The following is a 13,015-nucleotide window of genomic DNA, read 5'->3' as shown; positions in this document are numbered from 1 at the left end:
TATTTAATTGTCTATAGGTGCCTAAATGGCTGGCGCCAAATGTTCCTGTCCAGGAAATCAGAACTCCACATAACAAATGCCATCTCGCAGAGAAAAATTAATTGCCGGTGCAGAAGTACCAATTTGAAATCGTGGGCGTCTTTTAGTTTAGTACGTATGGGCGATTTGAATATCTTATTTTGACATAGCAGACAGGCCACGAAATGCCATTATGTAACGAAGTCATTTACCCACGGGTCGGTCCGAATATGTTCAATTATTATTTATGGGCCCTAAATTTTCCAAGACACCTCACTCGGCTTTACCGGTAAATCTGATTACATGAGCAGAGAGAGGATAAAAAATTGACAGCAATATATATGCAATTCCCGATCATATTGACCAATTCAATCATGAATGATAGAAATTTTCCGCGCTTGGCAAAAATTACCTAAGAAGCCAACAATTTTTGCTGAGAAGTAGCGGTAAAGAGGTATCGGGGGAGTTTGGTCTGAGGGGTGCAGAGGTTTGCTTTATCGCCCTATGGGGGGTGATAAGACCAACGTATGGGGGGGGGCTGACGAAGTGCTGTTACGGTCCTCTTGGAATGAAGTCGGAAAAATCACCTTTTTTGTGAGTCAACTCACCAAAATTTAGCTGTAAAAGTGTAATTTCGAGGTCGAGCCGAAAAGTTGACCTTTTTTCCTAGCCAACTCACCGGTGATTTCAGTCTGTATGCCCATTTTTCGGTTCTCAATATTTGGGGGGCGATGATCGCTGTGGAGTTTGAAAAGGGGGCGATGAGTCGAAAAAGGTTGGGAACCACTGATTTAGACCGTCACGGACCCCAATGAGCAGTTATCAACAGGCAATATTTGACAAATATTTTGAGATGTTGAAAGGATAGGGTTTCGAGCCCGTGAAACCCCCTTGGATAATTTGCAGTATTATTGATAAATTAGATGTCAATGAAGTGCCGAATTGAAAATATATCATATCATCAAGAGCAGGGTTACCATATTTTGAGAGGACACCTTTCACAGGCTGCAAAAGTTACTATAGCAGATGATTGGTCAGTTTTTACATTTATAGAGCTAATTTCGTTGGGTTAACTAAAAAAAGGTCATTTGTACGACCGCTTTTATGTTATACTAGCAGTGGTGACTAAAAATTTTTTTAGAAGTGTCGTTTATGTATCTATACTCCCGAAATACCCGTCGTCTTGAGTTCAGCCCAGCATTACTCGTAATTTGTGGTTTTTTGGGCATATTAGGCTAAAAAGGAGGACAAATTGCCATGCAGGAGGATATTTTGCAAATGCAAGACATTTTTCGAAAAATGAGGACAAATCCTCTTAGAGGAGGATGGCATGGTAACCCTAATCAGAGCCATAGGTCATATTTTAGACTTTTGGAACGACCGATACAACCTCGATGGTGCATACCGGTATCTTTTTCTCGTTTATATTATTACACTCTTCAAGCGGTGCTGGTGCATCTTGTGAATATCATATTATAAATATAAAACAATTGAATAAACAGATTTGTCGTAAAGTTCTGATAACTACCATAGTTCAGCATACATGTCTCATAATCTGTAATTGTAACCATAGGCGCCAAAGTGTCAGTTTATGACCGTATGCGAAGTCACATGACATCGCAATCACTCCAGATCAGTGATGTCATATTCATACAAAAACGCATTTTGCTACAGGCTATTGGTCTTATCCACAAGATTTACAGCGATGAGCTATCGATGCGATATATTTTACTGGTCGCACCGCAGTAATATTGAGGCATGCAGTCTAGATACTTCATGAAATGGTGTGATTATTAATTGAATGGAGTAATGAAAGCGAGAGCAATATGAGAGCATGTCGAGACCACATCAACAGTAGACCATATTCTATCAAATACCCATTGTTAGGTAATTTGATAGTGGCGCGCTGGTTATCAATCTGTCCGGTGCCCATTAAGTTTGTTGGAATTAGGAATTGAATAAAGTGCCACCGATAATTTTAACGAAATATATTGGTATAACGCCATGTTAATAATAGTCAATAAGGAGTTGGTAAACCTTACGTAATTCCCTGAACTGAGACCTGATAAGACCTTTGTGAGTCGTCTATTTGGCGTGTGATAAGAGAAATAAATCGTACGATGTTTGGTGCATTTCGAGATATACGTGTGTAATACCACGTAGAGACATTGATGCATGCATTGGTGATTATTAGCTGACTCGGAAGTCGACATACATTCATGATTATTAGCTGATTCGGAAGTCGATAGACATTCATAAGTATTTCGCTGATTGGGTGGAGAATATATAGCATTTTGGGCCGTACGTGATTGGCAATAAAATTACAAGTCGTGGAGACAGAAACAAAAATATATTCGTCAGTGTGATCCATCGAATTCGTGTGCAAGAGACAGGCTTCGTGGTACGTCAGCCAACAAGGCCGTACGGCGTGGTTACGCCGGTCGTCGAACGCAAGGGAACACGCAGCGAATCGTAACCGCAACCTTCTGGAGTCAATAATACATCTTGGAGTCAGATATACAATTATAACAACTACAAACATTCGCTCTGCGTTATAATCTGTTGCACTGTTGCATAAATATTTGTCAAATCATGCCGCATTTACGTGAACCAACGCTGTTCTCTGTATAGTGCGTTGAGTGAGTTAACTACACAATGATATGTAATATTGTGCCAAATTTTGAGAGTATGTCTGTATCAAGCAGACAGATGAAATATGAAACAGATGAGACAGAAAGCATGCATCTATTCAGTAAAGCGATTTTTTTGACATGACAAAAATCTGTCAAAATTGTAGCGGTAGGTCAAAATATTCCGCAAATTGTTTACAAAGTCAAAATTTTTTTGCAATCTGCATTTAGTTTTATTCTAGATGTCGGTGAACTTATCGTTTGACATTTTTCAGCTTGCAGCCTACTTTAAAGGCTTACCGTTGTATATGGCCCATCGTCTGCTCATTGTAAATCATAAACGTCCAAAGGAAACAAATAGGTTGACATGGCGTTATGCTCAACGTACCGCAATATCCTAATTGAAGCAAGGCTGCGTGGGCATTGGTTGTTATATCACAGGGGCGGGCAACTTCTCCAGTCAGCGGGCCGGATATAGGAAAATTAGGTACTTCGCGGGCCGAATTGCTGAATCGATACATTATTCGCCCATTTATTCACATATACATTATACATGGAATAAATCGTATTTAATGATAGTATTTTACCGAAGCAATGTTATTTCAAAGCAATTTCTCACCAATAATGACGAAGAGAATGTGGATTTGAGAACAGCATTGTCATGTGGTTCTCAAGCTTTTTTGAACACGGCCCCCTTTTTGATAGTGAGAAATTCCGCGCCATCCATGCTAGCCATCCCAACGGATAGTTTATTGGCATTAAAGGTTATAGCTATTGATGAGAGAATTCTCAAATATGTAATTCAGACAATAGATACAGTAAACACCATGAGCTTGAGGTAAATCGCGCCCCCTTCAGATGCTTTCACGCGCCCAGCTTTAGAACCACTGTCATACATGCACCGCCATGTCTGCTTCTCTCTAATCAATCAACACAAGGTGCAATCCCTAATTAGGAAGTTGTTTGATAAGCCCGGTTCCCCAAATTTACCAAGATATCAATTCGTTAGGGTTGGGTAGGTGGCGAGATAGTGCAGTGGCATAATCCATAGCTACAATACCCAATGTGTTGTGGTTTCGAGTCCGACTCTAGAATTGCTAGGCTCCTCCTTGCCATCTCATCGGCATAACTATTAAGCAGTTTCTCACAAAAGCCTCGACGTGTGCCGTGCTACCAGTTGGCGGTTACGGAATCAAAAATAAGAAATACCGGCCTGGTGTAAATGACCATTGCAGTCGACAAACACCATGATTACCACGAACAACATTGGGGTTAAGTAGCCTACATAGTAAATGCTGACAATGCAAGTCCTCTCGTTTCGACGAACTTACCCGTAAGCTCAACTCTGGCACGATGCGCAGTGCGCACACATGAATATATTAACATACAGACACTGGTCGGCAAAATGCCGTCGCGGGCCGGACAAAATGTCCTCGCGGGCCGGATCCAGCCCGCGGGCCGTATGTTGCCCGGCCCTGTTATATCATGAAGCGCATGACGAAAAATTGTCATGTCGATTGTAAACAACATTGTCACAATGAAGCAACACGGTGTGTCACCAGCCAGTCGACAACTGCTGCTGTTAAGCGATCTTTTTATATTCTTGGCAAGCTACTTAGCAAGGACAGACACTTTGTACCTGAGAATGTAGGAAAGTATATCTTGTTGTACTACAACAAAATTTAAATACTTCTATCATAACAAGTTATGTAACTACTGGAATTCGTAATTTCATGTAAAAATTTGTCAGTGTCCTATTCAAAAGTTTTTCAGGCCAAAATACTTCACAAGGACAGGCAGTTCCAACCAGAAATGAAGATAAACAGTCCAATTCTAACACCTTATTTATATACATGATGTCAAAATTTTGTCTAAATTATGTTTTTGAAGGTAAAAAAATGCCAAAATCGAGTTGCTTGCATTGCGGTAATTGTTTGCTGAACACAACGGCTTTTTGAGCTTATGGGTTAGAATCTCAGGGAATATACTAGTTTGTGCATTTCTGCATTTAAAATTTACTAATGAATATCAGTGAAAATATCATCATTTCTGCTACCTTTCAAAAAAGTACTCCACAATGCGTAATAGAGTTATCTGTAAGAGATGCTCACCTGAGATATTTTCCATTTTTGATTGTTGTTTCTGGGTTTTGCCATTATTTTGATCAGATGTTGACATGTCTACAAATGTAGAGTATCAAACTTTCACAACTGAACTTACTTCAAATTTCACATACGGTAAGTCGAACAAACAATTTTTCGAATGACACAAACAAATAATATCATTATCAAGAAAATATTACCGTGTCATGACCAACTATAAATGTTAATGTAATATCAATACTAATGATAAGTCAAAAGAAAATGGTAACTCACTTTCATTTGCTTTATTTTCTCTCTTTTTTGATGCATTTTCCACCGACATAAACGCATCAATGACAGCTTTAAACTGCGAAGGTTCAGTGCGACTTTTCTTCAGAAATTTAGCAAAAAGACCGATCTCCAGACGCCATCTTGAATGAGGGTATAGTGAGTAGTTGTGTAATTTGCTTTAATACAACCCAATCAGATACAATCACCAAGAGCTCTATTTAATAACCAATTTGCTTTGATTTACTGAATTAAGCATGTGTTGCAGCCTAAATCATTATTATAAATAAACTACTTACATGATCTCATTTAACAACTGATTTGATCCAGTATCGTTCATGATTTTTCATTGATCGGGGAATATGGGTTGCAAGTCAATAGGTTGATTGAAGTGGTGTAGCAATTATAGTTGTTCTCAAAATTGAAATGACCATCCCACATTTCAATACTACTTAGGAATCTTCAATTCTAATGTGCAATAATTTGTGATAAGAAACAGGATAAGAGATAGACAGCAGTTTGAGGACTATAGTCTACCTAAAAGCTTGATTTAAAACAGTTGTAGCGATGCGTGTCTGATTTCAAAGACTACTCCACTAATCAACTTGATTTTACGTGTGATGTATGTATTTTACTTTTATTTACATACGCGCATCTTATAACGACAACACAAGTGATCATTTCGTTATTTAGTGCTCATGTGGCAGACGAGTGATATTTATATCTGAACACATAACTCAATGATGTGCAAACTGCAGGAGAATGAGCAATAAATAAAACAAAGATATATTATACAGAATGATGTAGAATAAATGCAATTATATTTTGGTAGTTATAGCTAGAAATTTCAATGCAAGTATTTATATAAAAATGATTTGATACATGACAGCAAATCTAGATTGAAAGCCAAACGGTTGTCCAAGATGAAATTGAAAACTTACTCATCATCTGGCCATTTCAGCCGACACAAATCGGCAACAAATCCAATATGAGATTTCACCAATTCTTGATTATCGACAAGCCAGGCATTTACTTTGTAATTTCCTTTCCTCACATAAGCACTTTCCATTGGCTTTAATGAGGACAAGAATTTGTCAAAACATTTTCTGAAGTCATCCAACTTATGCTCGATTACCTCAGTCTCCTTTAGAATTCGCAAACAAGTCAGCGCAAAATAGTTTATGAGGTGGCCTTCATCTTTCTTAGACATCATGAACTCTATCAATAATTCAGGCCATTCATCGACAGCAAGTAGTCTGAAAAACAATAATTACAAACTCAAAAAGGTACAAATACTCATATTTGCGGATATTTTTCAATGCTATATTCATAGGAATTAGTACTGTTGTTTTTCAATAGTTTCAAGACGAGGAACTAATATTATATCAATTTACTGACTGCTGAACTTTCTGAACAATATGAGATTTTGCCTTTCTACTGAGCATTGACTGAAATGCAATTAGCATTTGTATATATCTCACATTTTGCCAAGTCACGACCAACAATATCATGCTTTTGGGAAATTGCAATCTTGGACTTCCTATGTGAATAAAAACATCGTTTTAAGAACTTTATATTTATTTTATGAAAATTATACTTCAGGGTCAAAAGGTACCTCATTTAGAAAATTGGCAATTTTCTGCTCATTTTGGGTCTGCGCATCACTGGTTTATCAATGTAATATTCAAGAAGGTGTAACTACATAAGTTGAGAATCCGATGGGTTTTGAGATGGTCTAGATTTCCAAGTGATGTCACAGCAGGGGTCCTCAAACTAGGGTAGGGGTACCCCCAGGACTGAGCGAGAGAATTTGTGGGGGTACGCTTCATTTTGCTGGCACTGTGACAATTTTCTACAATAGAGATTTAAACGTTAATGTGACAAGAAAATAGATTAGGCTAACCAAATGTAACATTCAAAGCCGAAATTACCATACTTTCATATTGCTGTTTGACGTTACTCGTCTACGCTACAGTTCTCGAATTAGTACTACCAGAACCAATGTCATCTGCGAAATACGAAGGCTACTTGATTAGCGCTAATTTAATCTTCAGTGTTTTGCTTATGCCCATTGCACAATAAGCAGGCTGTAGATCACCGGTCTCAAAGACAAGGCCCGCGAGATCATTTTGTGCGGCCTGCGTTGGCATTTCGGATTTAAAGTATTCGAGAATATTTAACTACCTATCTTTTTCTTAGATTTGAGAACTTAAATTTGCTCTAAAACTACGTACTCCAAAAACCTGAAACTACACATGAAACTTCACTATCACATCACTTTCAAAAGTTACCAAGCGATGAAAGATCAGCTATTGGGTCAAATTACCTGTTTATGATGGTAAAACATGACCAGTTGATGATTCGTGACTTAATATTGTGATTTGGACTTTGGCTTGGATTGCAAAGGGCGCTACTATAATAACATTGAATAACCAAGTTGCATTGAATAGCACCATGCGGGAATAAAATTTCAGGATTAATTAAAATCTCTCAAAAATTCGGGAGTCTCCTCATGAAATCAATTTGCATGTCGATGGCCGCCAATACATTCTAATTGAATTACATGTCGACACCTGCACAAATTGCCTTCTACGGCCGCAGGTTGCCCCCCCCCCCTGTCCTAGATGACTTGAATAAAGTCTTCACATTGGCACTTATATTCATGAACAACATTGCTGTGTTGAAGTGCAGCAAGAACGTCTTTGCGTGTTGCAGGGAGCAGTTGAGTTGTTGTAAAAATCACGTTGGTCTTCACTATGTCGTGACACTTACTGACCGCAGAATTTAACAGTTATTTAAAGCGGGTGGGAATAGGGACCAATTCATGATAGATTAAATAAACATCTTTGGTTGTTCGTTCGGCTGTGTTGACTTTTTTTAGTTTGTTACACGAACATATCATCAATGCCAGAGGTAGTCAGCAACGAAGTACTTCTACTTTTTGACGTACTTAAAGTAGATTTTGCCTACTCAAACTACTTTTTAAGTAGTTATGATTTTAGACTACTTCTACTTGACAGTTTTCAGTTTTGTAGGCAAAACTAAGCAGAGAATGCCTACTTACTTACTTGTGAACCACCACTCCTACTTCTACTTGAGTAGAAATTCCGGCGTTACCACTACTTCTACTTGAGCAGCGACGGTGACTACTTTGACCACCTCTGATCAATGCTCTATGTACAACAAGGGTGCCTATGAGGTTGATTTTTCTGCGTCTAGAGCGATGTTCCCTCTAAGCTGCGCACATGTGCAAATGCGCAGTGCTGACACGGTCTCTGCGCACAGAAAATCCAACAAAAATACGACGTGAAGATAGTTTTTAGGTGTCACGCACTGTTTTCCGAGGGTCTGCGCAGTGAGTTGGTAATTGTGCGCGGACTCGTCAAAAATTAGAGGGAACATTGGTCCGGAGGGATAAATGAATTCCAACGTAGAAATCTATCAGCTATGAGTGACGTCCACATTAGACTTTTAACAAATTATAACAGCTATCAGACTTATTATGGTTCAATCGTCTGGTCTGGATGACTATTGCATCAATTTTGCCGGGTTTAGAATACAATATTCCATTGATATGGGCGTTGGGACTTCAAAATATATTAAAAAATAGACCAAGGAAATGCAAAAAATATATGTAGTTACTTACTGTGGTTTACCAGGCCACACAAGCTTGACAAATACTTCCAAATTGTGTCTGTACTTCACTAGCAGATCAGCCGATTTGCAGAACTTGACCCATGGTTCATCTTCATCCAAGTCAGAGCTTGAGTCTATTCACAATAATGCAATAGATTACATTGATCTCACAGTTCACAATTATAAGCATAATTTTACCTGATAGAGTTCTCTCTAATGGATAGACTGGATTATCTGTCTCTAAAAAAATCACAGTGTAAGCATTTGATTGCATCTTAAAACATCAAACACTTTCGGCGTTTACCATTGCTTAACCCATTTTCAGCTGATACTCATTTACTGGGCTGGGAAAAACAGAGTAACTGAATGATTCGATTCTGACTGAAGTATTAGGCTTTGAGCAGAGTATTTGAGTATCACTGTTTCACTTATTATGATGTCACAAAAGTATGAATGATGTTGATTATTTCGTATTTTTTTGGTATATACCTGGCCTATTTTACTGCACTTTGTGACGATGTTGTGAGTTGATCACGACTTCACAGATATGTCAGTTCTACCCAGGTCTGTAGCTTTGTACTACATGTTTTGAATGCTCCAATACGACCAATTGAGGTTTACAGACTATAACCGAATATATTGTTAACGCCATTTTAATATTTGATCAATGGGGAGTCTTGTGAAGCATTACCTAGTTCCATGACGTGAAAACCCGATAAGACATCCGTGATTCGCCTCTGTGTTGTGTGAAATAGAGATAAGGGGAAATAAATCTTACGATGTCTCGTGCATATAATCTCTCGTGGCTATAATATATGTATGCGTGTGATACAACGTATACACATTCAATTCAATTCATGATCAGAAAGCTATTACGTCGTCGTACGTTTATTCAATAAAATTTACAAGTCGTGGAGACAGAACAAAAGAGTTGTCCGTGTGATCTTCGAATACGCGTGTACTAGACAAGCTTCGTGGTACGTCAGCCAACGAGCCGTGCACTGGCGTGGACGCCGGTTCATCGAAGGGGAGATACAAGCAACGAAAGGTAAAAGTAACCTTCTGGAGTCAGATTACACAAAACAACAACAACAAACATTCGCTCTGCGTTAAACAGACTTCCACAGTAGTCGTAGTTTAGAAACTATTGTTCGTGGTACTAAATTAACTCTTAGTGTCAAGAAGCATATAATTTCAGTCACGACTGTCAAGACTCGAGTTAATAGAATTATTAGTCGATTCAGATTCGAGTATTCGAATCATTGTGCCCAGCCCTAGAAAAGAGTCATTTTTTCAGACTTAAAAGTGCCCAATAGCTTCTCATCACCCCTCAAGTATCTCCGTCCCCTTCAAAATCCAAATCACCCCTTGGGGGAAGCAGCGCTAAGGTTAAAAACCACTGATCTAGGTGATGTGTATTACATATAGCCAGTCAGTTCACATCAGCACCTTGAACCAAACCTATGATTTTGCCAAACCTGTTCTGTCCATGGCAGAGTCAAAAAATTACCAACCTTCCGGTGGGTGAGCAGCTTTTCTATCATTTGCTATTGATATATCTGCATCAAGATGTGTCTCGGTTTAGCATATCTTACATGTTGATTTCTTTAAAACTAATGCATACCTTCAAACTTGGTTTCCTCTCCGCAAGAAGCTGCATCTGGCTTTCTCCTCGCCTTCCCAGCATCAGCAGTATCTATATTAAAAATGCAATTCTGTAATTGATTATTATCTAATTTCGATATTGTTGACAGTGAGAGAATGAGACTTGAGATTGTTGTCTGGTATGATTAGTTTAACTAAACAGTATATCGATTGCATTACGAAAATCTCATGTACAGATATTCATTATTGGAAAATATAACAAATCAGATCAAGTGAAAATAACTTGATCATAGTATTTGAACCCATGTTATATATGTTTAGTTATATACAATTTTGGGGGTCAATGCTCCACCAATCTCAAATTTGAAACCCGACTTTTGAAATGCCGATCTTAAATATTTCGTAGCTCATTTGGAATTCAGTAATTCATTTCATCAGTTTTGCTGCATGCGATCTCCCGGTGAGGTGCATATTCATTTGTATACAAAATGCAGTGATTAGTATCTCTCAATGGCATAAAAAATGTGAAAAATGTACAAATTGTAGAAAATGAAGTGATTGGTATCTCCCGCTGGCATACACATACGGATTGCATTCGAATATGCACACCTGACTGTGAACAGGTGCCGAAGGGAGTAATTGATTCGGGCTCATTCTGAAAGGTACCAATCAGAAGATGCGTTACATGCTCGAGATATCGTGAGATGAGAAAGGTCTGAAACATCTGAAATTGGTGTCATTACAGAAGAGATTCCAGAACAGATTCCAGAACAGACATTTTGATACGTGAAAATAGTTCACCATTGCCGAGGTGCGTATTCATTTTTTCACGAAATGAAGTGAACAAAAATCACCTGATGCATTGTAATATGGTGTTAGATCACGGACTTGCTACTGGAAACACCAGCAGGACTTACTGGAAATCTTATTGTAGCATGTCAATGTGAAAGTGGAGCTTATATACATATATATTATACGTGTAAGCTCGTCGACACGAGAAAGTTTGTGTGATCTAAAAATATTATCGAAATTTATGAATGTTCTTGACCCTAACAAGTTGATGCTACCTTGGTTAATTTGAAAAAAATTAGAACCCTTTCTATTTTTTTCAGCTGGTTACACTCCTACGCATGCTTTATAACTTTTACCCAGCAAGAGGACGTTTTTTGGTGATCTATCTTATTGGAATTTTTCTCATAGTATCTCGTTCGCTCTGAATTCAAATGGAACCAAGTACCACTCACTGGTATCACTTGTGACGGGAAATTGAGTTATTATAGAAAAATTGAAATGAACAGAATAAGTTCAAGGTACATTGAAAATTTTCAAAACTTAACCTGCGAATCACACAAAAAATTTTAAAACGACTTGATTGGACTAAAATTAAGATTTCAAGTGCCTCAAGATACTGGATAGCAGACATGGGGTGATTACTTCATGAATGTAATCGATTGCGATTACGATTACTTCTGAATCTCGCGATTACGATTACGATTACAGCAAAATCAGAGAGTAGTCGATTACGATTACGATTACATTTGAAAAGTAATCACGATTATTCACGATTACATTTATTTTGCTTCTTAGAACTAATCTTCGAAGATTCATTGAAGACAATATAAGGATTGCGTTGAAAAGGCCTAATGAGATAACAACTTTCTCAATAGATGATGCGCCATTTGCTTGTTACGTCATAATGTGCCGTTTGCCCAACTGTGCAGGGGACAATTTATCGCTTCCAAAGATTTGCATTCTTGCCAGGTTCGTAACTGCCGCACCCCAAACTCCCCAATAGGGTGGCGAGCGTGCTTAAAGGGGACTCAAAATTATCTGGTAAAACCAACACCAATTATAAAGTAGATTTATTTAACTGGAAACATTTTTTCGGGCTTCGCGATTTAAATGTCTCTTGATATCTTGATTTTAAAATGCATGCCTCTCACGCCCATAAAAAATATGCATAATTTATATGAATGGGCATTTTGGTGCCGGTCATTACCGCGCCACGACATACCAAAAGAGAACTGCAGTTTCGGCCGATATGTGATTCCAAGAAGTGTATTACTATAAGAAAGACCTTGGCCAAAACTTTGAGCATGTGTCCATGGTCAATAGCCACGCTGGGTGGGTGTGACTAATAGTGAGCCCAAAATACAAATGCCACCCGGGCCACCCACAGAGGAATAAAGACATGACAATTATTTGTGTGTGCGTCTCACGAAAGTTTTTCATTTCGTCTGCTACGTTTAGGCGACTACAATGTCTTTTGATTATATAACAGACCAGAGGTCACCAATATACAACATACAATAGAGTAATTACAACATAACAGATATTATAATTATGAATTACGTGCCCTAAGCTCTACAGGTAAATCGGACTATCGGGGGCTGAGATAGAATTAAAAATGAATACTAATACAAAGCAATTATTTATATTATCGACGATGATTCAGTCTTCAACTTGAAAATTGACCACCAAATTGGGGCCACAGAGCATCGTGTGGAGTGCGGAAAGAACTGCTGTTTTGGTCCTCATTCTAGCTAAAACCCACGCTAACATGGCATATAAGCGGATGGCTATGGCGGCAGGTAAAGAATTGCAAAATAACGATTGCCGACCGTTTCAAGTATAGAGTCATATGAGAATAAGATATAGTGAACATAAAATTCTGCCTTCTAAATAATACAGATACTGCAAGCTGCCGTTACGATAAACGGCAAAGAATGCTTCTGTTATGATATGTATCAGCAGTTG

General features: G+C 38.3%; 1 protein-coding gene across 1 annotated transcript; it reads right to left on the bottom strand.

Moving 5' to 3' along the window:
• Nucleotides 1-4,250: 4,250 nt before the first annotated feature.
• Nucleotides 4,251-10,998, bottom strand: LOC145444284 (uncharacterized). The gene is made up of 8 exons (XM_080322229.1): nt 10,944-10,998; nt 10,278-10,349; nt 10,168-10,212; nt 8,852-8,893; nt 8,664-8,787; nt 6,153-6,273; nt 5,959-6,089; nt 4,251-5,160 (listed from the first exon to the last, which is right to left on the bottom strand). Exons 1-8 carry the CDS (start codon nt 10,996-10,998, stop codon nt 4,974-4,976), a joined length of 777 nt encoding a protein of 258 aa, XP_080178355.1. The 3' UTR covers nt 4,251-4,973.
• Nucleotides 10,999-13,015: the final 2,017 nt, after the last annotated feature.

Source organism: Botryllus schlosseri, chromosome 8, assembly GCF_051294905.1.
Source record: "Botryllus schlosseri isolate E-star chromosome 8, Bs_hap1, whole genome shotgun sequence".
In the NCBI taxonomy this organism is placed as follows: domain Eukaryota; kingdom Metazoa; phylum Chordata; class Ascidiacea; order Stolidobranchia; family Styelidae; genus Botryllus; species Botryllus schlosseri.
The sequence above is the reverse complement of the archived record's forward strand: the minus strand, read 5'-3'. Positions and strand labels throughout refer to the sequence as shown.

What these genes read in the sequence shown, in the direction of transcription:
- LOC145444284 (XM_080322229.1), bottom strand. Translation starts at nt 10,998, where the DNA reads ATGACACCAATTTCAGATGTTTCAGACCTTTCTCATCTCACGATATCT. An exon ending in AGAGGAAACCAAGTTTGAAG is followed by an intron (nt 10,213 to 10,277) that starts GTATGCATTAGT and finishes ATCTTGATGCAG; the next exon opens with ATATATCAATAGCAAATGAT. An exon ending in GAATTCTAAAGGAGACTGAG is followed by an intron (nt 6,090 to 6,152) that starts GTAATCGAGCAT and finishes TCCTCATTAAAG; the next exon opens with CCAATGGAAAGTGCTTATGT.